Source organism: Asterias amurensis, chromosome 4, assembly GCF_032118995.1.
Source record: "Asterias amurensis chromosome 4, ASM3211899v1".
Taxonomy (NCBI): Eukaryota; Metazoa; Echinodermata; class Asteroidea; order Forcipulatida; family Asteriidae; genus Asterias; species Asterias amurensis.
In genome coordinates, this window is record NC_092651.1 from 869192 (window position 1) to 893922 (window position 24731).

Genomic DNA, 24731 nt, shown 5'->3' on the forward strand with positions numbered 1-24731 from the left:
GAAAATATACTTTTTATTTTGTGTAATTCTAGAAATTGTTATAAATGATAGAATTTGTATTATGATATCAACTGAACTTACTAAAACAATTACAAATTATCTACTTTGGTTTGGCTGGGAATAGGTCTTAGTAAAGAACAAAAATATGCTGTCGTTTTTATATTGTAATGTATTATCATAACAATTGACTTTACTTTCAAAACAGATAACATTCTAGAGATAAATTTTTGCTCCTGCCCAGAACCTATTCAGAATAAGAATACTTTTCAGAACAAAAAATGTGTTTTCTTTCTTTTTGATAAACCAGCCAAAAGATTATGTTTTAGTCATTGTGATTGAAAAATGGGTGTTGTGATGCAGCATAACACTCAAGCCTATATCCAATCCAATTCAAGTCAACATTTTTTGCATACTCTTCCCCAAAATATTACATATAGCTAAGCAAGATAATAAGCAGAGAGGATGGAGGGAAAACAGTTAATCTATGTAAACCAAAATAAACAGATATGAGGTTGTCAGATTTATAGACTAATTAAAGATAAAGTTGAGAAACCTTTGCGGATGTTATCCATAAGTGAAGGTTGTCTGACAGGTACACCTCTGTGATGAGGTTGAGTTGCAGCTGAAAAAACTCCTCTTGTTCCAGGCAAAGCAGAAATACCAAGCAAGATTATCAGGGTTATAGATGGGGGCTTCATTGTGGGTGCAGAAAATCTATCAAAATGACAAATTGTAAAGAATTCATGAAATGCAATAACTATTGATGATCTATCAGATGAACTTATTTTGAATAACAAATCATTGTTGAATAAATAAAAATAAAATAAAAAACACGTGACAAATGTAGAGAGTTAATTTAACAGAGTTCAGGTTTAAGAATTCATGAAATGCAGTAACTATTTACGATCTATCAGATGAACTTATATTTGTTTATGAACAAATCATTGTTATAAATAAAGTAGCAAAATGGTAATGTATGATTGAAATCTTGAAAGTCAGTTTTGGGTTCATTCAGTCAAAGTGAGGAACTGCCATTATGCAGAAATAAGGCACTTTCAATTTGTCAGAGGTTTAAACAAATTAAACTGGTTAGTTCAACCAACCAACCTGTTTAACATCGTAAGTAAATATCTAAGAACTTACTCTTCCCGATGGTGGATCTGTAGAAACGAAAAGGAACACGATAGGATCTAGAAACTAAACATGTTCTCTGGACGTAAAACAGATGACTACTGTTAGCTCCTGTGCCACGATCTCTAATAACGCCCTGATTGTAGTAGCTCGTTTGCTTCTGTCTGTGGCTGCCGTTCCTTTTTCTTCTGTCTGCTCTTTCTTCCGTGAAATAAAGGTGTAATTGATCAGCATTCCTAGCATTCCAGATTTGGTGGTATGGGGGGGGGGGGGGGGGGAGGTACAGGGAATTCTCGGTGCATTGAGATCGCTGCTTGCTCTCGGGATTTAACAAAACATTTTCTTTGCGGGGAAGATTAAGCCCGTGAATAATTGTCGGAGGTAATTTTGCGCGCCAGATTTTTTTTTTGCCAGCTGGCCTAGAAAACTTTTAACGCAATTATTTAGTTGTTTTCCTTGCATGGTTCAACCATGTATAACTATTGTTGAAAATGTTGGCCATTGTTCTCCAAAACTTTTGGCTTATTATGAAAATGGAAGAAGTACCAAACTTTGCCAGTTATACTGCAGAAAATAAAACAACAATTTTACTTTAGTCGCTCTAGTATCATCTAACTTGGGCATCAGAAAATAACAAGACCCGGATAAAGAACTTTGAAACAAAAAATCAATAATATGTCACCCAAACGCCGAGATGGAGTTGCACCTTGCACTCGGTTATTTATATCCGGGTGAATGTAAAAATCATACAAAATATGCTTAGCCAGAACTTTTGAATTAGCGACAGTTACAAATATTCTAAGTCGGTACTTCCAGCCAGAGAGTCAGCTAAGAGCAGACTTTTCGCGTAATATTAGACTTAATTATAAGTCTGAGATCACGTTGTTATTTGTTTTGCATCCAGCAATCTGTAGTTTCTGCTCAAAGGTTGACCAACAAGAGGGCGCTGTTCCGAAAAAATACTGATTGACTACCACCCAAAACCAGGATCACAGACTAGAAACCGAGTCTACAGGTTCGCCTGCTGCGTAAAAACGGGCGACGAGTTTTCTCATTGGTTTGTGTTTGTTAAGCTACATAAATGTAGATTTTTTTCCACTTTTGTGTAGATGAGTTGCTTGTTTAATTCTGAAAGTATTTGAAACAAACAAAAATAAATGATCGTTGATGAACAAAATAAACAAATAAAGGTAGCAAGTCTCTGATTTTGCGTCCTTTGTGCATGATGAAGGTCGTTGAATAACGCGCGAAACTGTAACGTCATACTTGTGGTGTGGTACCCCGAACGAATTAATTGGGGATTATCACTTGGTACTTTGAGATTTTGCAAAGGTGCCCGACTATTGCAGAAGAGAACAAATATGGCGGTCGAGGAACTTCTGAAAGAGCTGTTTTTTAACCCAATAAACCTCGCATTACTATCTGTATGTGGGTTTTTGGTTTATAAAATATTCGCAGGAAGTAGAAGAAAACCTGACCCACCGAGAGAACCGACACTCGCACGTATGAAAAAGAAAGATTTCACGCTACAAGATCTCAAACAGTATGACGGTTTGGGTGAAGATAAACGAGTTCTTGTTGCAGTGAATGGCAAAGTTTTTGATGTCACCCGAGGAAAGAGATTTTACGGACCAGGTAAAGTAAACCAAAAATATATCATGGCTAATGACTAGATGCTTGCTTGGGGTCCCATTGCTTGTACCAATTAGTGGACGTATCCTAGTGGACTACTTTACTTACTTGAGTATCGGTCAACGTATCGGTCAACCAGTTTACAATTACATGAATGATTGTACACAAAAAAAACTTTTTTTTGCAATTCGGTGTCAATTGACAAAAATTGTAAATGAATGATTTGATCATCATGATTCATGTTTATAACAACAAATACATTCTCTTAGAAATGGTGTATGCCTAGGATTGGAGGTAGAAATATAAACCTAATGCACCCAGCCAGGCCAATGAGTCACACTCACTGATTGTTTTATTGATAATAATTATAAAGCTTGCTTTATTAAAACTTAGATACAAGTCTAATAAATAATGCCTGAATTGTAATGGTAGTTGCAGTAGAATAATCGATCATCCTCCCGCGTCGCTGTTGGGAGGAGATGGCATGGATGATTGAGGGTTACGATGATTGCAACTGAATTAAAGTATGTTTATGTGGGCCTATTGATTGTATACTATTTTAGTTTTTACTATACACATTTTCCCCTTCAGTTTGCCTACAGTACAAACAATACTGTAACACTAACAATTTCTTTTAAACAGGTTATATCATGAGATGATTGACACGGGTATATACATCATGTACTTAAAATAGTGTTTGTAATTGTCAGAGTTTGTTTGCGCTCAAAACTTGCATGGTTGTGATTCTCTTGGAGAATATCGTAAGGACATGTGTAGGACAGATTGGTTTGATGTGTAAAGAAAATCAAAACTTGCATACCCAAATTGAAAAGCGTATTTTTTGTATTACTTTGACACGGTTTTGTTTGGCATTTTACTTTCTTCTCATCATGGCCTTAAAATTACCATACGTTTTAGCTTCAAGGTTAACACAATATGTACACAGTCAAATTTACTTACTTCCAAGGCTTACATAACATTAACCAGAAACTTGCCCTTATATTTAAATTTTTATCTGCACTTTGTGTGGATTTCAGATTAGTAGTTCAATGTACAAATCCTTGACAAAGTTGTGTAAATATTGGCTTAAAAGAGTTTCAACAAAGAAACACAAAGCTCTCAAACTGCATATTGCATTTTATTATTGCAACATGTCAGACATACATGTACTCAGACTGCATTAACAAATTATTAATATGACCAGTTATTAACATAAAATGAATTCTGTTCTCAATGATTACTCATTAGGAACATGTAGGTTGGAATTTAAAACTGGACAAATCCAGGTTGTCAATTTCACATTTTGCTTGTTATCTCTGTTACTAGCTTGTGAATTTGATTTGTCGAATAAATCACACGATTTGCTACAAAGAGGCAGTACGTAGTTGAGGTGAACATGAGTGATGTAATCCCATTGATCATTACACTGTTGATCATTTCCACCGCCTTGTAGTACAATAATAGAAATACCCCCAGATATGAGGTTGTAATAATGCTGGTACATGATGTAACTATATTCCTGTGTGATGTGCCATAGGGAATAAGTGGAGTGATATTTAATTTTAATGTTAATGACTGCCATTCAAGTTTGTTTGCCACTGCTGTTCACTGTTTGAATGCATAATGGTCATATGGGCAGGCAAGTTTAATGTACAACAGTCTGTGCCCAATTTAACAGAGCTGCTTAAACACAAAAATTAGCTAAGCACAAACGAAATTCCGCTTACCACAATAACATTACCAATAAAGGATAATGTTCAGAAACCAGAACTTTGAAATTCTGATGCCATAATTGTTAAAGTGCCTCACAATAAGAAGTCCTTTCTGAAACATTACAATTATTAAACAGACATTGCTCTAGAATTGCAAGGGTCGTGGGTTCGAATCCCACCCGAGTAACATGCCTGTGATATTTTTCCACGGGACTCAGGAAAGTACTGAGTATACAGTGCTAACACACATCGGTGTATGGGTAAAAAAAAAAAAAAAAAAATTAATATTCTTTATCCCCGATGCAAATTTAACATCTATTATAATTATTAAACAGTATTTTTGTATAGTGCCTACTGCCTATTTAATGTGATTCCATTTTCTGCTGTAGGTGGTCCATATGGTGTTTTTGCTGGCCATGATGCATCCCGAGCCTTAGCAACATTCTCATTGGAGAAGGATTCTTTCAAAGATGAATACGATGATCTTGCCGACCTAGATAAAGAGTCACTCGATGGTGTACGAGAATGGGAAATGCAATTCATGGGTGCGTATTAGTGTGTAGTTGAGTCATTAATCACTTTTTTGTCTGTTTAATCCATTCCTATCAGTAAATAACCTTTGTCAGTGCCCTGTTTCTGTGTGTGTTGCGACATGTGGCTACGTTATTTTCTCCCTCCATGGTTATAGACACTGGGGTCGATTTCACAAAGGTAGTCCTAACTTAGGACTAGTCCTAAGCAATGCTAAGAGATAGGACTGGTCCTAAGTTAGGACCAGTAACTCATCCTAACTTAGGACTGGTCCTATCTCTTAGCATTGCCTAGGACTAGTCCTAAGTTAAGACTACCTTTGTGAAATCCACCCCTGTTCCAGTAAATTGTGTGTACACTAGCAACTATTTCATAAGAGTCCATGGGGTCAATGCACTGCCAGCAGTAAACTTTTTATGGATTTATGCCCAATGCCTTAATCAAAGACATGTTTCTTTCAAAGACAAGCCATCTCTCCACGATGCTGGTCTGCTGAGCTTGTATGGGTGAATGATCAGTTGTTACATAACCACTTTCAAATGCTCAGACTGTGCCTCAGAAACATGACCGTTATAAAATACAAGCCATTAAAATATGTCTGTAACATACATACTGAGTTTCATTGATGAAACATGCAAAAATGTGCTCTTGGACTGGAAATAATTCCTGCAAGGGTAATGGGAAAACTATTTTTGTTTATCTTAAAGCGAACTGGGCTAAGAAGTGTTGATTGGATTTTCTCACTTGTTCAACAATGGGGAAATTTGTCAAAAATTGTTATCATGAGTAGTAAAGATTAAATATGTAAATGAGAAAGATAAGGTTGAATTAGATTCCAGTATTTGGTCATATGCTTTAATGATTCTCACTACCAATCCACAAAGATCACAAACTATGACTTTGAATCATTAACTCTTTTCTGTATTTTATTCATCAGAAAAATATGACTTTGTTGGGAAGTTATTGAAACCAGGAGATGAACCCACAGAGTATTCAGACGAAGAATCTGCTACGGACAGTGAGAAGAAGGACAACTAGGCAGGATGTAAGAATAGCCCATCCAACTGTATAATATGACAAGCTGTCATCAATGGCGGGATTTATACTCTACGTCCATCCATTACTTTGACCCATTTTTGAATGCATTTTCTGACTTAAAAGTCAGGAGTCGAAACATACATGTCTCTATGGTTTGACGGCCAGTCAGAGTGCCTGATACTCATTGAAACACAATCCAACCACCTGCTTAAAAGTTCACAAGAAATGTACATTGCATGACTGCATATCATGCCTCCATACATCTGTGCTGGTACATCAGTATTAAATACTGGTACTAGTACAAACATGGCTTTATGGTGTTTTTAATCAATCTGGAAATCCTACAAAGCTGAACATAACTGTGTAAGGATTTTTTATAAGGGTACTTTTTTTTTGGGGGGGGGACTGAAGCAAGTTCCATTTGGATCATGTGTAATGGAGAGTTCAAAGATTCTTAGGGGCTTTTTATTACTTTTAACATTTCTGAATCATCCCAAGTCTTATTTTCGCATGACTCTAATATTTACTTAACAAGGGCTTGATATTTTAGAAGATTTTCCACTGGACCACATGTCTACAGTTGAACAATTACTGAACCTGAATATTCAGATTGAAAAGCTTTTGCATTTTTTCAGTAATCCTTCAAAGTATGAGATGGGAGAAGCACTAGACTGCTGCACTTGTTTGGTTGTAGGGTTACGGCTAAAATGATGAGCCTATGAGCAGTGGTTATCTTGAGCCCTGCTTTACAAGCCTGACCAGTGGTCCAGTGGGTATTGCAAGCCCCGCTTAGCCCTTTCATGTTTGTTCCCTTTGTTAACAATCAATTAATAAAAACTGTAACTGTTAGATTGTGTCAATTGGACAGCGCTGTAGAGGCAAGAGAATATCTGCCATTGTACAGTATACAGTTGTTGCCCGCTGTGGTGGGATGGGGTCCATGGAGTTTTGTAGGCCTATAAGGGGGCAAATGGCACTAAAGGCAAAACTAGTGCCATTTGCCCAGAGAATGTACAAAGGACACGGATCCCATCACATCGTGCAACAATTGTTTTGGGGTAAAATTCAAAACACTGGACATCTTTGGTAGTTGTCAACTTGCCAACTTGCAGGTGTTGGACATTTCTCAAAAGCTGAAGCGTCTTTTTTAATTGACTCACTCAGTTTTACATTCCGAAGAATCCTATCATCCTTACAATCTCTATGGCATGAGTTCTGTTTATTACAAATGATCCCTGACCCTGACATGGAAGAATGCGACTCTGTACATTAGAGTAGAAGCTTGCGTCAAAGATTTCTAAGTATCATGGGGGAAGGGTACTATACTCACCGAGATCTTAGGGTTGATAATGAAAGGAGGAGGCTGGCATCGATGCAGAGAGATCATTAATTAAGATTGTATGAAAATGTTATAAGTTTGACCTCTTGGTGGCATCACTATAAGTCGTGTACATTGTAGCAGCTTATGCATAAAATGATTAACAGTTAACAATCAATGTATATTGCATTTAGTTCGAATTGAAACTTGTTATTAGAGACCTGTAAATATCTGATTAATTAATAAAGGGTTTTGTAAATGACATTATATATTTGGCTAGCGTTGAGCTTACAAAACTGGATGAATTCAGAAGAACTATGTGCAACCTGCATTTGATGTATGTTTGTGAAATGTTCCACAATAATCCTCTGTGTCCTACTACGTTATCGCTCTGACTGCTTAGTTGACGTTGCATTAATGTACCCAGGTTATATATTTGATAGTATGGATACATACTTTCTATATTTGAAGGGTCAGTGTCTTGATTATTTTAGTAATGGGTACCTTTGAATTGTGAAAAGATTTCAAAGTTGTTGCCGTGTGTTTAGGATTGGTAAGATTGTGATGACGCAGAATAGTCATGGTTCGTGCTATCAAATGAGGTCAGAAAGCTTTTGTTGAAGAAAAGTAAAAATTAAGGCTGTTTTTAAATAGTTTTATTTGGAAATTACAACTTTTGCAGTGAATCAATGCAGGGCTCTAGACTGTTCTGTTGCTGGAGCTGGAGCTGGATTATTAACTAAACTAGATTGTTAAAAGCAGTGCTTTGTAATTAGCTTGTATCTAAATGTTGACAATTGATTGAACTGCATAGCAAGTTCTGTGGAGATTTACTATATCATTATTTTGCCCAGTTTTTGTAATGTGATTTTTATTGTCTACAAAATGTTTCAGAAATACTAAACCCATTGTCAGAAACGACCCAAGTTTAATCTAACAACGCCATTTCTGTCTAAAATCATTTGTATCAAAATCCGTGTTAAATAAACCAAAGCAAGTCGAGGCATGTTTTATCAGTATAAAGTATTCAAGTTAATTTTTGTTCACTGGTTAATCATATCTGAAAACAAGTTCAAGATTTTGTAAAGTTTGGGGAATTTCCATCTGGAATAACAAGAATGTTTACTATGTAGAGGCTGTACATATGTTAATTGACGTCGGCAGAACGCAGTCAACGCACTTTCTTTTATTCATTTTATTTTCCAGATTTCAATTTTATTCTGAGAGCTTGATGTTTAGACAAATATGTTAGAAAAACTCACAGCTGACATTCCTTCAAGTTCAAAACTTGGAAACAAAAATTGAGTTTATGCAAATTGAACAACCATCAAGTTTCTTATTGCAGTGATGTCACACACTATAACAGTTGCATTATATTTGTTTGTTAATTAACATGCATGATAGGGCTATTGTATGCTGTAGAATAAGACACATTTATATGTACATGTACTGTCAATCATTGTAATAAATGCTCCAGTCATGCTTGGTAGACAATTTGATACACTGTTATCAATATTGAAGCACCTATGTATTTAGAGTTCAATTTCAAATCTCAATTCAACATTCATGATTTGGACATGCATCTTGCATATTATTTTACTTTCAGTCTCATGTTTCTGTTTAACGACCCATAATCAAAGACGGCCTTTGTTGGTTTGTACCTACAAGGGTAGTTAGGGTTATTAAGCAGGCTTATCTTGCTAAGCCACATTTGCCTTAATTCTGCTTAAAGCTTTGCTTATTATTTCATGTTATGCAAATCAGCTTTGTGCTGCTTTCATGATTGGTTGGAAACTTGCATCAGAGTCTCACAGTAACTCATGATGACTCTACACGCAGATTGTAAAATCAAATAGTTTAACCTGGATAATTTAGCTACCTTATACTTGTATTGGATTTCTTTTGTTGTATCTCTTGGTATTCTGTTAAAAATGTGTAACGCTACACTTAGCTTTTGTAAGCTTTCATTTCCTTTTAATTATGGACCAATTTTTGAGAGATTGGTGTCTATCCAATATGCATGAATTTGTCAATTATAATAATAACAAATTCTTAGAACAAACAACCTGGGGACATTAAATTGAGTGACTCTTTTTGTAATTGCTGATTTGTTGCTTTTCATATTGCTAAATGGAATATTGCATGTAATATTTTACACAAAAATACTGAATTGATCATAAATTTGAAGTACAGTACTTGTGTTTTCCGAAGATGTTGTACAATTTGTTCTTATTGTGTGCTCAGTATAAAGACTATAACTGCCCTCCTTTACCCTTTCTGTCCCAAGTCCCCAGCTTGCGGCCCAAAGCTTGTGGCCCTTAGTTTGCAGCCCCCAGCTTGCGGCCCCAAGCTTGTGGCCCTTAGTTTGAAGCCCCCAGCTTGTGGCCCCAAGCTTGTGGCCCTTAGTTTGCAGCCCCCAGCTTGTGGCCCTTAGTTGCAGCCCACACCTTGCGGCCCCAAGCTTGTGGCCCTTTTTAGCTTGCAGCTAAGGTATCAGACTTTAAAGCTCGCCCCAAGCTTGTGGCCATTAGCTTGCAGCCTCAAAAGCTTGTGGCCCCCAGCTTCCATTCCAAGCTTGCAGCCCCAGGCTTGTGGCCCCCAGCCAGATTGCAATATTGTCATTTAGTCCACGGTCGTTGTTTGTTTGCTAACATGGCCATTTGTGTGAACTTGATGTCATTAATATTCGAATCAGAATACATGATCCATGAAGTTAATTGTTTTAGATATATTATGTCTAAAGAAGAAAAAAGTACCCCCCCCCCCCTTTCTCTTCGCCCCTTCCTTTGATTTAGACGAATTAATGGTCAATTGAAATAGCGCCCTCTCTAGACCAAATTAGACCAGGTCCATCGTAGGTTTGGTTCCTATACTCATATAACGCATTTTCTTATAAAACAACCTATGGTATCAGACTATAAAGCTCGCCGAATGAAAGACCGCTTTGCCCGCATCGTCGAATTTTCTTGAGATTTGCCCTCAAAAAGTTGCAAGTTTTAGTGTTATTGATAAAAGTTGCTAACTGCAACAATGCCTGAACGTAAGTGTAATAACTTAGCTTGATCTGAAACTATTTTAAAACGCGTTTACTATGGTTAATGGTAGTACATTTTCGACGCCGTTTTTATACAACAAATTGATGAACCCATTTTTTTGAGTGCTCCCCCCCCCCCCCAAAAAAAAAGTCAAAGTGGTCCTATTTTTGGATAACTTTCCGTATGGCGCCACCACTTTTTCACTCATTTTTACAAAAAGGGATATCTCATTGAGGTAAATTAGATACTATATTATATCATATTGAATGAAAAAGTGGTGGCGCCATACGGAAACGTTTCCGTTATTTTTTATATGGGTTATTAAAATAAATCTTATTCTTAGATATGGGTAATTTTGTAAAAAGGATGTTGCGCGGCAAGACGAGCGCGCTGTCCGCTTACGATGCCTGCCGTTCACGCAAAGTGCACATGCACTGTCGCATACAGCCCTTCTTACAGAATGGTTTAGTCCAACTCGGTCGTGGCTTGGCAGTTCGGCAAGCGAGTAGGCTGGTGCCCGTGTGTACAGAGCGCTTGGTGACCAAGTGACCCAAAAATAAAGCGTTGAGCATAAGTAAAAAAAAACTTGCGCTGCAGCAGAAAAAAACCCAGTGAGCACCGAGCAGAAAATTGCATTTTTGAAAGGTTTTTGAATTTAACTCAACAAAAAGGCCATACAAGCATCATGAATGTATATTGAGTGTGTGTGATAAGTTTTGGGTGTGTAGTAAAAAGGAAATTTTAGTTATTGATGGCGAACGGTCGTAAAACTTTCATCTATCAACGCCGTTTTAAAAAACGTATAGCGTTAAATTAAGGAGGTCCAAAATATTAGATCCCTATAAGGCTCACATAGTTTCTAGAAGTACTATACAGTATCATATCAAATGAAAAAGTGGTAGCGCCATACAGAAACTTTTCCCTTTGATTTAATTAATAAAATTGACTCTTTTTAATTCAGGTGATAAGGATGAGCCTTTCTCCAATCCATTACCTCCGTCTGAGGCCAGACGGATGTCAGCAGAAGAGGCTGATGCATCGTAAGTAAACAAAAATGCTTCATCTAATTCTAATTCTAATTCTAATGGAAGTGTTGTGGCTGAGTGGTCAAGCTCTGCTGTATCTGACCAGCAGAGTGTGGGTTCAAGTCCCGGTCGTGACACTAGTGTCTAAAGCAAGATACTTATAAACCATGTCTTCATCATTTGGATGGGCAAAAACAGCTGTCCCTAGTGGGTCCTTTGTGGTGTTTTAAAAACTATCAACGCACATAAATTACCCCAGCAGCCGATTTCACTAAACTTTCTGCAACCTGCATATGTCTACTTGCGCAATGTTGATGGCGCAACTTGCACCTTAGCAAGTGGACTAATGCAGTTGTGTAAAGTATCGTGAAACTGGCTGTAGCCCAGTACACACTTATCGCAAAGAGAAGGGGTTAGCCCCATGGTGTCTTCCAGTGCGACTGTCTTCAATCATAAAGGCTGCACTAGAAAGGAAGAAACCACTCTCAAAAGTCCTTCATGCACATGTACATTTGAAAGGTTGATGGTAACGTTGTATATTTGCCTTTCTATCTCTATCCAGATTGACACACATGACGAATGCCGACTTCAGGAAGTTATTGATGACACCAAGGGCCACACCTGGAGAAGCGCCACCGTCTAAAATCAAACAGAATAGAGAGTAAGTAACAAAAACCCACCCAACACAAACCTTTCCAAATTCACGCATTGGTTGAGTCAATATGAATTCAAGCATTCTAGTTTAAGAAATTGACCACACACTACACAGCAGGGTGGATATGTGCGCATTACAAGTCTTACTTTTACATATAAATCCTATCTGTTTGGCTTCGATCCCCATATGTTTTGGCAAGATGCATGGTTAAAAATGGTTTAGAAACCTTACTGGATGAAAGGTTAAGATTATCAATGAATGTTTGAAAATTGAATAACAAGTTTATTTTGCTTTAATGTTCAGACTGCCACGAGACTACAATGAAGCAGATGATCCCAAAGCCTTACGTCGTAAGAAGAAGAGCTTTTATGCAAAACTCAAGAAACAAGAGATGGAGAGAGAGGCAGAATTGGCAAAGAAATATAGAAATCGGGTAAGAATCAAGATTTGTAGAGCCATTTCAGATACTGGCCTGCAAACTGGCCTGCAAACTCAAAGATACAAATGTTTGATTGAGCTTATCAACTTGTGAATTAATTTTACAATAAATTATCAGCAAAATGATGACATCTATATTCAGTTTAAGAGTTTATGAGATCAATATGTAGGATGTATATAGTGTAATATTGTTAACTCCTAACCATATTGGGATTGCATCTATACATAATACAAATGATTTGAATGGGAATAGAGATGAAATGTTTGTATTGTTTGTGTTTTGATAATTAGGCTCAGGAGCGTCGTGAGGGTAAGAATGAATCTGAAGAAACGGAGGTTGTCAGTACTACGGCCAACTATCGAGCAGTGGCTCCGGATTCACAAGCGTAAGTTGCTTTAATACTTTATTCTGTTTGCTTCCAGATAAGCAGCTATATGACATGTTGAGCTTGATGGTTCTTGTACTGTGATTGTTTTTTTTCTTTTCAACCACACCCAACAGCGCAAGCACCAATTACAGGATGGATAAAAACATTAAGTTACATAAAATAGCACAATAAAGTTATTTAAAAGAAAAACAGACATCACTTGACAGAAATTAAAATGGTGAAACGTTCTGATGATAATGATTTGATATTTCAGTGGTGACACGGCATCTAACCGACGTAAACAGTTGATTGAAGAAAGTAAATACCTTGGTGGTGATATGGAACATACTCATTTAGTGAAAGGCTTGGACTATGCATTGCTTCATAAGGTCAGTATCTGCTTAAATTCTCCGTGTCCATTGTGTTGTTTTGTGAACTTTCCTTTTTGTAAGACAATCTGTGTGTTTTTGTGTGTTTACATAATTTGTTTCGAACATTACCCTGTATTTGCCAATGGTTGAGTTGGGGTCGTTGGTTCTTCATGTTTATCCAATTTAGTATTTTGACTGCTTTGCCAATGTTGTATGACTTGTTGTTTGCTTGAGTGGAAATTAATAGATATTATAAACAAAAAAACAAAACTATCGAGGTGTATGTATACTATTTGGGGGTTTAGGCCACCCGCTTAAATCACCTTTGTTTTTGTCCAGATTTGTATTTTTTCCCCCTTATACTTCCCCTAATCCAAATATTCGCAAAACATTTTCACATGAAATTTGTTATCGATCGATCTCAGGAACTAGTCTTAAAAGACACAAACAATGCATCAAATTAAAGCCTGTGCTCTAACCTAGATCCAGAAGCAAGTTTTTTTTTAGATATTGTTATTTACACATCATTGAACCCATTTGCTAAACTGATTATGTTTACTGATGTTTTGAAATTCTTACGATGTGTTGATAAAACCTTTTTGTTTGAATAAAGGTCCGAGCAGAAATTACAACCAAGGAGAAAGAGAAGGAAGATATGATGGAAACAACGTTCCAAAGCTCCAGTAAAACACCCAAGAAAACCTATGTGTAAGTTCCTTGTTATCATATCATGAGATTATAATATAGAATCTAGATGAGGGATAATTATGTGGAAGTGCATTAGATATGTTTTTACTCATAACTTGTTTGTTGCTTTGCTTAACAGTGAACCTGAGGAAAGCTTGCAGTTCAAAACAAAACTTGGTAAGTGCATTATGAATACTTCATTGAGATCCATAAATGGATGTGAGTGACGTGTGATTGCCACTGGATGGGACACCCAGAGTCAATATTCCATATATCCTCGTATATATTACATGGGCGACATTTCTGCGGTTTTAATCAGATATCCAGTTTATTTTACAACAGAAATATTTTTGAATTTTGGGACTGTAGTTCTTTTAGACATAAACACTATTTGTATTTTAAGATATTGTTATTTGTTGCTTTTTTGCTTTTCTTCTTGATTTGTAAAAAGCACAAATGTTGCCTTAGTTATGTATTACTTGTTTTCAACTGTTTGGCATAATTTATTTTCAAACCGCAGTTGCCTTTTCTTGAGGTTCTTCCAAGAATTCATTCTTGGACATGAGTTTACAAATGCTTTTCTTTTCTCATCTCAGTTGATATTGTGTTTTCCCATCTAACCAATAATTCTTGAATGTTTTATTGACAGCTCGTAACATCTATAGAAGTTTATTCAAGACTAAAATGTCTGAGCGTAATGAGTTATTTTTACCTGGTCGGATGGCTTACAAGGTGGATCTAGAAGATGACTTTCTAGAAAGTGATATCCCAACAACAGTCATTAGAAGTAAAGCTGACTGTCCAACCATGGAGGTAAGTCAATCATATCACACTGTTTAGCAGAATCAAGTCATTCAGGATTCACAGTCATAATGGTGCATTTGATTACAGTTAATTTTGGTTTTGCCCAAGTTGCACCGATGTGTGTAAGCACTGTATACTCAGTACTTTCCTGAGTTCTGTGAACAAAATTATAGGCATATTACTGAGTACACAGTGCCTACACACATCGATGCAAGGGTAAAAACCAAAATTAGTCTTCTTTATCCCGATGCAAATTTAACATGTATTGATTACTTATCTGTTTTTAAATTTGTAATCAAACATAGAAGAAATGTCCAGGGCGGGATTTGAACCTGTGTGAGCTCTGGATTAATCTAAACCTAATGTTGGACGTCTCCATTATGATCAAATGTCTTTGTTTGCCTATTTATCAAATGTCTTTGTTTGGGGATGAAATAAACTGGCATTGTTTAAAATGCCATTGATGTTTTCGTCTTCATGTGTTCTTCAATGATCTTGGCAAGACACTCTAACCTCTGTTCTGTAATTTATTTTCAGTCTCAAACAACACTGACTACTAATGACATCGTAATCAACAAACTTACTCAGATTCTGTCTTACATGAGACAAGCACAACGAGGCAAGAAAATGAAGAAGAAGGACAAAGGTAAATATTCAAATCTCAGTCTCAGACAAACTCTTCTAGGATATTCTAGGATTCATGTGAACCTGTAGCTTAATGTAGGATTTGAAACTTTGCATGGTTGAAGTGTAACTTAGAGAAGTTTGTGGTAATACCATGTGAATATCTCTTTTTGAGTAGTGTTGGTTCTGGAAAGACGTCCTGGTTAACGACTCAATGCTTCAATATGCTCTATTCTCTACTCGCATGGTGTTACCACAAACTTCTTTTAGATACCTGTAGCTTGCTGTATCAAAGGATGCATTAACCTGCTGTATCCATCATGAAATATGCTGAATTACTAGTAGAATAATAATTTTACTTTTTACTTTTGCAGCCAAGGGAAAAGATGACAAGCTTGAGAAAGACAAAACACAAGGAACTGATGACAGGTAAAGATTATATAAACTAGGTTGAATAGGAATGTTGTCAGTAGCGCCAAGAAATACCGAGCAGTACTTTTATATGTAGCTCCTGTGGCCTGCTGCTCTGATTATTTTACTTTTAATTGTAAAATTGCTGTAGCTCCCTTTGTGTTGTGATAATAGTTTTAAAAACATACTTTAATATCCATCCATCTATCTTTCAAATAACTGGGCAGGGTAATTTTAAATTCTTTGATGACTCTATTTCTCCACAGTATTTTCGCTGATGTTGGAGAATACGTCCCAAGTTTCACCAAGACCAGACCTAGCACCAAGGAAATGAAGGAGAGAGACCGTGACAGGGAGCGTGACAAGGAGCGTGACAGAGATCGTGACAGGAACCATGACAGGAACCGTGACAGGGATCACGACAGAGATCGTGACAGGGACCATGACCGGGATAGAGACAGGCATCGAGATAGAGAAAGAGATGATGATAGAAAATCCAGGAGTTATTTTGAGCGACCCAAAGTGGATGATGAGGTAAGAGATCCAGTAGTTAGGGTTCCACTAGTACAGCTCATACATCTTATCACATAGCATCTGGTCAGGTTGGCGTAGTGGTAACTTTCCTCGCCTTCCACGTCTAGGACCCCAGTTCTAATCCAACTGGGGGCACTTTGTTGAGTAGGTTTTTAGTACCTACTTGACTGGGTGGGTGTCCCCTGGAATAATTCTCTGGGGTTTTCCTCCCACATGTAAAACCTCATTTTTAAATATATGTTAAATTGTTTTATATGATAGTTATGCCTATTTGTTGTTTGACCTTTGACACATCCCCCATCTTCACTCTTCATGTGCTGTTTACTGTGGACCGATTGGCTTGTTAAGGCCAGTGGACACTATTGGTAATTGTCAAAGACCAGTCTTCTCATTTGGTGTATCTCAACATATGCATAAAATAACAAACCTGTTAAAATTTGAGCTTGATTGGGGTTGGAGTTGCGAGATAACTATGAAAGAAAAAAATACCCTTGTCACACGAAGTTGTGTGCTTTCAGATGCTTGATTTCGAGACCTCAAATTCTAACTTTGAGGTCTTGAAATCTGTTTTTTTATAAACTAGACATCATACTCATAATGATTTATTAGATTGCTTTCCTGTTATGTAGGTCTGTATGATTGTTTTATATTTTGGGCCAAATAAATAATAATAAATAAATAATAAAATTAATAACATCTCAAGGACGGTAAATAAATGTTTTAAATGAGCTATTTCTAATAGTGTGTTTCTGTTGTAATAATTGAAGGAACTAATGTTGTTCGTTTGTTTGTTTTGTAACTAGCCTGTACCTCCACCAATGAAGAGAGGATCCAACCTGAAAGACTTTACTCAAAGCATCAATGACAAATATGGAAAGGTAGGAATATTACTGTCAGCTTGTCTGTTTAATTAAAGGAGCCCACTTCTAAACATCTGGTCATATCGAGAATCTAAATATTTACTGTGTACTGTTATTTATTTATTTTTATTGAGAGTTGTTGGTCAAGACTGTCCTGAGCTAACATCAGGCTGGCGTTTATAACCGGTTCATTTTAAACGACTGAGAATATTTCTATTCCCCCACGACCAGTTGCCAATCAATCGAGGGTACTCCCTGGCTCTCACCGGTTCATTTTAAACGACTGAGAATATTTCTATTCCCCCACGACCAGTTGCCAATCCATCGAGGGTACTCCCCGGCTCTCACCGGTATCCATTTGTACTCCTGGGTGGAGATAAGCGATTATGATAAAGTACCTTGCTCAAGAAAACAAGTGTTGCGACTGACCAGGCTAGGATTGTGAATTACAGAACTCTAGTCCATCGCTCTACACCATTCTGCCATGACACCCCTGAGAGTTATTCAATTGTTTAACATTATATTTGATTAAAGGTTCAGCCAAGGACAGAGGAGCGGTTTGCTGGGACTCTTACTGCTGTTGATATGGCAGCATCACAAGCTAAGGATAAAGAACGAGGGTGAGCAAGGATTCATTATAAATATATCATTAAACAAGCTTCTGTAACTGGGTGTTTTTTCATTATTATTGTTGGTCTCATAAGTACATTTTATCTATCTACCATCTTTATGTTAATACCTTTTTAGCATAAATTGTACGAGAAGTTCTGCAAGGGTCTCGTGTTATCATTTATGGGTTGTATTTCCTAACTTTTAAACAAATTGTTGTGTTTATTTTGCTGTAGTTTACCCTTTTAATCATTCTCCTTTTGCTGTTGGTTTTTATTTAAATGTTTCTTGATTATGTTGCTAGCACTTGTTTACATTTTATGGACTGTGTGCAATATGTAGGCCTACATAGTATGTATTGTATTGCTAAAATTTGTGAGTGTTTTCTATCTGTAATAATATATGTTGTAGCTGATTTTTGTATAGAAATTTGAGGCCTTGCATAGACATTATATAAATGTTTTTATTATTATAAATCAATCAACTATTTTTTATTATAACTAAATCCGCTGTGACTTCTACATGAAACAAAAACTATGTGATTTAAATGGCTACACACAGTATGTACATAGCCTACTGCTGGAATGTGTATGTTAGCCCTGAGATGGCAAGAGTTTGTTTCAATGTTGTTTTATTTCTTGTATTTACAGCATAGCTCTAAAAGGTGATGACAGAAAGCGATCTAAAGGATCTAAGCAAGACATTGTTGATGGTTATGCAGAGTGCTACCCAGGGTAAGGATAGGATTTTGAGAATCCCATTCAAGATTACAATTGTAATAGACCCCCTTGCATGTGACGGAACACTCTCAAAGAATGCCCTCTATGAGGCCAAAAAGCACCCTCACTAAGGTTGAAGGAGGCAACTGTTCTTTGTGTTACACAAAGGTTCTATTCTCATGAAGCGATTCTGATGATGACTAGCCAGCCAGCCGTCAGTTTCACCAAACTCTTCCTAACTTAGGATTAATCTTAGGACTTAGGACGAGTAAAGTTCCGTATTCAAATACGTAGGACGCATTGAACCCATCCTAAGTTAGGACGGGTTACTCATCCTAACTCGAGTTAGGATTCATTCTAGCATTTCGTGAAATCGGCTGCTGGAGCCCCTACCTGGTGAATGATAGGCAGTGTACTTGAATTCATAAAGTCACAGGTTCCAATCCAACCTTGGGCGGTTTAACTGACATTCTGTAATAACTAATACACGTAATGTGTTAAGGGGGTTTGAGGCATTGCGTTGTGAAGTATCAATATATTATTTGGTTTGTTGGAACACCTTGTGTTTATCTTCTTGCTAAGTAGATTATGTTTTTTGGAGCACTCGTCTAGCTTTTTTTATATTCTACTACTACTGCAGAGTAGATTTTTTTTGAATTGGGGAGACTCCTTTACTAATAATGTGTTGTTGGTTTATGTAGGTTTGCAGAGACTGCTGATGCTCTAGATGATTCTGACGATGAAGTGGATTATACTAAAATGGATCTGGTAAGCCTATTCAAACTTAAGCTTCAATGTTAAGTTGTCTGATCCCAAAATGGATTACACTAAAATGGATCTGGTAAAAAGATTACTCAAACTAAACCTTCAATGTTTAGTTTTCTTATCCCAAAATGGATTTCACTAAAAAGGATCTTTTAAGACTATTCAAACTAAAGCTTTTTCTGAAGAGGAGCAGAGTATACTGTTTGAAGTGTCGATACCAAAATGGTTCTTTCCAGAGCCAACACTCACACAAAAGAGATTTACACATTGTTGTACCCACAAGTTCAATATTTATTTATAGTTTGTTCTTATTTCTCCACACCATGCAAAGCTTCAAACAATACGTTTTCTGATCCCTGGTTGTATAATTTGACGTCATGTTATAATTGTATGTGTTTATACTGTATTTGGGCGCTGCTAAGATTTAGATGGTCTAGCACTACACTTTACAACGTGTTGATATTCTTGCAGGGTAACAAGAAAGGTCCAGTTGGCAGATGGGATTTTGACACACAGGAGGAGTATAGTACGTATATGAACAACAAGGAGGCATTGCCAAAGTAAGTTGGTTACTTTCATTACAATATAGGTAAAGTTCACGCAAGGATAAATGGTTAACGAGTGGTTGTTTAGTGACGTACGTAAGGCATGCATACAGAGGTTAAATTGTGACCGGCGACCGGCAACTTAACGTACATTATCATTTTGTTTTAACTGGTCCACTCTGCACTGTGCTTTGAAACCGGCTATTGGTAACCAGCTTTGCGACCATGCCAGGTCAGTTGGTTCCAAATAGTGGACTAGCGTAGACTGACTAGACAGAGTTCAGGCAAACTTAGTCAAAACTATGGTCTACGATAGTCCTTGGCAAAGTAAGTTAATTGCTTTCATAACATTATTGTATTGTAATAAAATTATGGTAGTAACTTGTAACAGCATGGATTTATTACAGAGTTTTTTTCAAGCCCTGGGCCCAATTTCATGGCTCTGCTTACCACGAAATTTGGTGCTTGCTATCACCATTTCCCGCTTAACTGTGCAAGAGCCAAATTTCTCTGCTAGCTGTGTAAGCGTGCCTAGAAACGTAGAGTACGCATGCACACAAACAAAACTTCCCTGCTAACCCATGAAATACGCTTGACATAAGCGTGGACTTCCCTGTTTCTGTAAGCACCGATTCTTTGCTTATGGTGAGCAGAGCCATAAAATTGGGTCCAGGACTCTCAAAGCACCCTTGTTCCTTTGGCTGTGATTATTCCTAAAACCATGTCAACTCCTTGTGAGTATGCTGCACCAGCAGCCACATGGGCAGTCAGGTTGCGCTTACTATTGGAGCTTTTAAAAAAGCGGCTGGTTTTAAAGGCAGTGGACACTATTGGTAATTACTCAAAATAATTATTAGCATAAAACCTTTCTTGATTATGAGTAATGGGGAGAGGTTTATAGTATAAAACATTGTGAGAAACAGCTCCCTCTGAAGTGACGTAGTTTTCAAGAAAGAAGTAATTTTCCACAAATTTGTTTTCGAGACCTCAGATTTAGAATTTGAGGTCTTGAAATCAAGCATCTGAAAGCACACAACTTGGTGTGACAAGGGTGTTTTTTCTTTCATTATTATCCTGCAAATTCGACGACCAATATTGAGCTCAAATTTTCACAGGTTTGTTATTTTATGCATATGTTGAGTAACACCAAGTGAGAAGACTGGTCTTTGACAATTACCAATAGTGATGAGTGTCTTTAACATTTAAACTATGATAGGTAGGTTCATATTGAACTTGTTGTGTACATCAGGTTTCCATTTAGAAAAATTCCTTCAAAAAATGTCAAGGAATCTGAATGGTGGAAGGAATTTCCATTAGTGAGTGCATCACCGCTGATCCGTCGTCCAGTACTTAAGCAGAATGCAGCATCAGAGTCCAGCATTCTCCAGAAGACGATCAGAGCATACTGATCGAAACGTCGAGTTAATCCAACGGTTCTTTTCAGAACCACCCCAACTCATTTAGAGATTGTTATTACATGTACATGGTGTTACCGCAAACTCTTCTGTATCTTATTTCCACCATGCAAAGTTTCAAATCCTACATATTAGTGAGCTAATTAATTCTTTAGATGCTGTATAATTTATTTATTTGTATATATATATATATATATTTTTTTTTTGGGGGGGGGGGTTCCTTACATAAATTTGTAAATAACATGTTAACATTCAAAATGACAGCTTCAATGGTTAAATACGTTTTATTTGTTTTTTCCTAAAGAGCGGCCTTCCAGTTTGGCATAAAGATGTCAGAAGGACGAAAGACAAGACGAACATTTGGTGAAAAGAATGAGAAAGCAGAGTTGGATAGAGAATGGCAGCAGATTAGCCAGGTATGTATACAGGATACAGATGAAATATCACTTGATCATTTCATGAAGAATTGCATCAGGTTAGTTTGGTATGTGTGCAGATGTATCAAGTAGAATTAATATGCTTAATGTTAATAATTGCATGAGATATATATATTTGTACGAAAAATTCTTACATGGTTTATTTTAATCTTGCAGATTATTTCTAAGAGAAAGACTGGTGCAGAAGGAGGGTAAGTCAACAAGTTCAGACAAATAATTCATTGATTTAATTTAGGTTTTGTTTTTATTTGGATGATGTGTTCAGAGGTGCGTTTTGGCGATCCTAACCAATAACTGTTCAGAAATTGACCACGATTAACCAATGGCCAACATTTCAACCGAAACAGTTATTGGATACGAGTGCCAAAAATGTACCCAAAGCTGAAGTAGCCTTTAATCAGGGCGCACTCGGCACCCCCAGATGTCACGCAGGAAAAAAGACCAGCGCGAGCGACGAAGCGCCTTCAGCAACCTGTTATCTAATCAATTATTTATATATTGTGCACCTTCTATGTGTTGACTTCAGAACATGATTTTTTAGTGCACCCTTATGTGTGTGTGGGTCATGGAGCGTGCACGCTGCGTGTGATCAATGGTTATTATGTCTTCTTATTGGCCAACAACTCGTTACGCTCATGCATTATGCATTACATTTCCCCGACCAAAATCTGTGGCAAAAAGTGAAGAAAAGCTTAAGGCCCCAAAACGAGTTGCTAAAGGCACTTCGAGGCTTCGCCGCTCGCGCTGGTCTTTTTTCGTGCGTGATATCCAGGGTCCTGCTTGACATCTGTGCTGTGTGCGCCTTGACTAAAGGCTAAGGCAGAGGCTGTTAGGCTGATATGTTGATTGTTTTATCATTACAGTGGATCAAAGCGCCCCAAGTACTGAAGATTCTCACCAATCATGGAAAGAATTTTTGTATCTACTGGACATCAGGTGGTTGTGTATAATCCAGAAAGAATTTGAGTTTAAGAGACATTTTAATAACAACTTGATTTGATTGCCACATGGATAGTTTAATGTTACTGGATCTACATTTGGAGGAGCTTTTGTTCACGAGTCAGTTTTACATGTAGTTATTTATGTTACGTAAGGATTTCACAGATGTGTTGAATTTGTTGAATCAGTCTGTTATGTTTCTACATAACATTGGCACAATCTTTTATCAACACAAAAGCTCCAAGAATAGCAAGTTCTTTTGATCAATTACTCTGTTGAGTGTATAAAGTCGGCATCAGGCTCACATCAGGCCAAATTTCATACAGATGCTTAAACATAAAAAGTACCTAGGCACAGCAAACAAGGTTACCAGTCAAAGCACAATGGCACCTGTACAACTTGTGACTGGTATCCTGCTCATTTTTGCTTAGCAGACAATTGTTAAAGGAACACGTTGCCTTGGATCTGTCAGATTGGTCTTTGAAAAGCATTTGTTATAAAATGCATATGATTATTGAAAGATATTTTAAAAGTAGAATATAATGACCCACACAAGTATCACTCAAAATTGCAACAAAAACAATCGGCCATTTATGGGAGTCCTCCCATAAATGGCCGACCGTGTTAATTCGCAAAGTAAAACGAAAGCCACGCAATTTCTAGGCAAATGTGTGTGGATCATTGTATTATACGTTTGAAACGTCTTTCTAACCATATGCATTTGTTAACAAATGGTTAAAAACGCTTTTCAAAGACCAACTCGACCGATCCAAGGCAACATGTTCCTTTAAGCACTGTTTTCTGCATCAGAAACTCTATGAAATTGGGCCCTGATACTTTCAGTAACATTGGCAAAGAAAACTTAAAACCACTGTTTAGATTGCTTGACCATTACTTGTTTTTATCGTAACAAAGTTGCATGCCTGAATAATGAAAGAACCACAATAACAGCTATAGAGCTTTACTTCAGTAAAATGACTATAAATAGTTGTGAACACTATATCTTTTAAAATGTTTGTAAGATACACTTGTACAGTTTTGATTCCAAAAACAATTTCTATATTTTCTGGATGAGCATAAAATAATGAATAGTGAACCATTTTCTCGTCTTCTTTAACACCCCCTAGATACGACACTGTAACACTGATACATAAACAAGAATCAAGATTTCTTTGAATTGGCTGTGTTTGTGTGTTTTAAGATGTATCAAGCGCACAGACTTGAAAATGGCTGTTTCTGTTGAGTTAGTTAGTCTCTACAAATGGACACAGAAAGCTACCTAATTATTGTGTTTATGGTAACCCAGGGACAGACTGAAACTGCGTAAGTAAATAAACAATGGTGAGGGTAATTTGTTTTCTATAGGAATTTTCTTTATTTCCTTATAATTTAAAGTTTTTCAAGACTTATTTTGCGAGTTTCATGAGGTATAAATCTAGATTTTTGCCAGGTGGACACACCATCTTGGTGAATCTCTCCCATAACAACTATTTGAATGCCAACTTCCCCTAGCATTCATACCAATGCATCCTGGGACAGCTGACTCAAACTACAACTTTTTTTGCGTTTGTGAATTATGGTCAACCTTTTGAAAAATAATTTTACAAGCTTGGGTCAATACAAAGTATTAACCCAACCATGTCTTCTGATTTATGATGTTAATGGTGAAAAGGTTGCTTTTAAAAGGGTAAAACTATGTCAAACTATGCTCCCCGTGCTGACCCAGCCCCCGGGTGGGCCCCCATGCCCGCCCAGCCCCCTGTGGTGCCCCCATGCCCACCCAGCCCCCGGGTGGGCCCCCATGCCCACCCAGCCCCCGGGTGGGCCCCCCATGCCCACCCAGCCTCCGGGTGGGCCCCCATGCCTGCCCAGCCCCCTGTGGTGCCCCCGCCTCCCTGGTAGCATCACTCGTACAATGTCCAAATTGGTGGCTACAGCTACTGCTGGATTGCAGCTTAATCATCAGGCCTGGAATTACACGCAGGCCACGGAGGCTACGGCTTTCAGTGCCCCTCGTCTTGGCCTTGGTGCCCCTTCAATGTTCCCCATTGACTTTAAAATCTTATAATGGAAGTGCCCTTTGCCTTGCCTTTTTTAAGATAAAATTCCAGGCCTGTAATCATGCATA

General features: G+C 37.4%; 3 protein-coding genes across 3 annotated transcripts in view; 2 read left to right on the plus strand and 1 right to left on the minus strand.

Annotated features, from left to right (window-relative positions):
• LOC139936656 (uncharacterized) overlaps nucleotides 1-1302 on the minus strand; it is a 37964-nt gene extending 36662 nt beyond the window's left edge. Inside the window, exons 1-2 of the mRNA XM_071931514.1 lie at nucleotides 1144-1302; nucleotides 554-714 (exon numbers count right to left, since the gene is read on the minus strand). Coding sequence (XP_071787615.1) covers nucleotides 554-698 — 145 coding nt within the window. The 5' untranslated portion in view covers nucleotides 699-714; nucleotides 1144-1302. The remainder of the gene's footprint in view (nucleotides 1-553; nucleotides 715-1143) is intronic.
• Nucleotides 1303-2180: 878 nt separating this feature from the next.
• On the plus strand, nucleotides 2181-7895 carry LOC139936672 (membrane-associated progesterone receptor component 1-like). Its single transcript, XM_071931540.1, has 3 exons — nucleotides 2181-2766; nucleotides 4865-5020; nucleotides 5944-7895. The coding sequence occupies exons 1-3, from the start codon at nucleotides 2493-2495 to the stop codon at nucleotides 6042-6044; spliced, it is 531 nt and encodes a 176-aa protein (XP_071787641.1). The 5' UTR covers nucleotides 2181-2492; the 3' UTR covers nucleotides 6045-7895.
• A 2385-nt stretch (nucleotides 7896-10280) lies between these two features.
• On the plus strand, nucleotides 10281-24342 carry LOC139936664 (protein Red-like). Its single transcript, XM_071931532.1, has 20 exons — nucleotides 10281-10402; nucleotides 11359-11437; nucleotides 11985-12083; nucleotides 12381-12510; nucleotides 12807-12901; nucleotides 13158-13272; nucleotides 13868-13962; nucleotides 14081-14118; nucleotides 14591-14754; nucleotides 15283-15391; nucleotides 15744-15798; nucleotides 16047-16314; nucleotides 17118-17192; nucleotides 17709-17794; nucleotides 18434-18517; nucleotides 19204-19270; nucleotides 19739-19827; nucleotides 21532-21643; nucleotides 21821-21855; nucleotides 22528-24342. The coding sequence occupies exons 1-20, from the start codon at nucleotides 10393-10395 to the stop codon at nucleotides 22550-22552; spliced, it is 1830 nt and encodes a 609-aa protein (XP_071787633.1). The 5' UTR covers nucleotides 10281-10392; the 3' UTR covers nucleotides 22553-24342.
• Nucleotides 24343-24731: the final 389 nt, after the last annotated feature.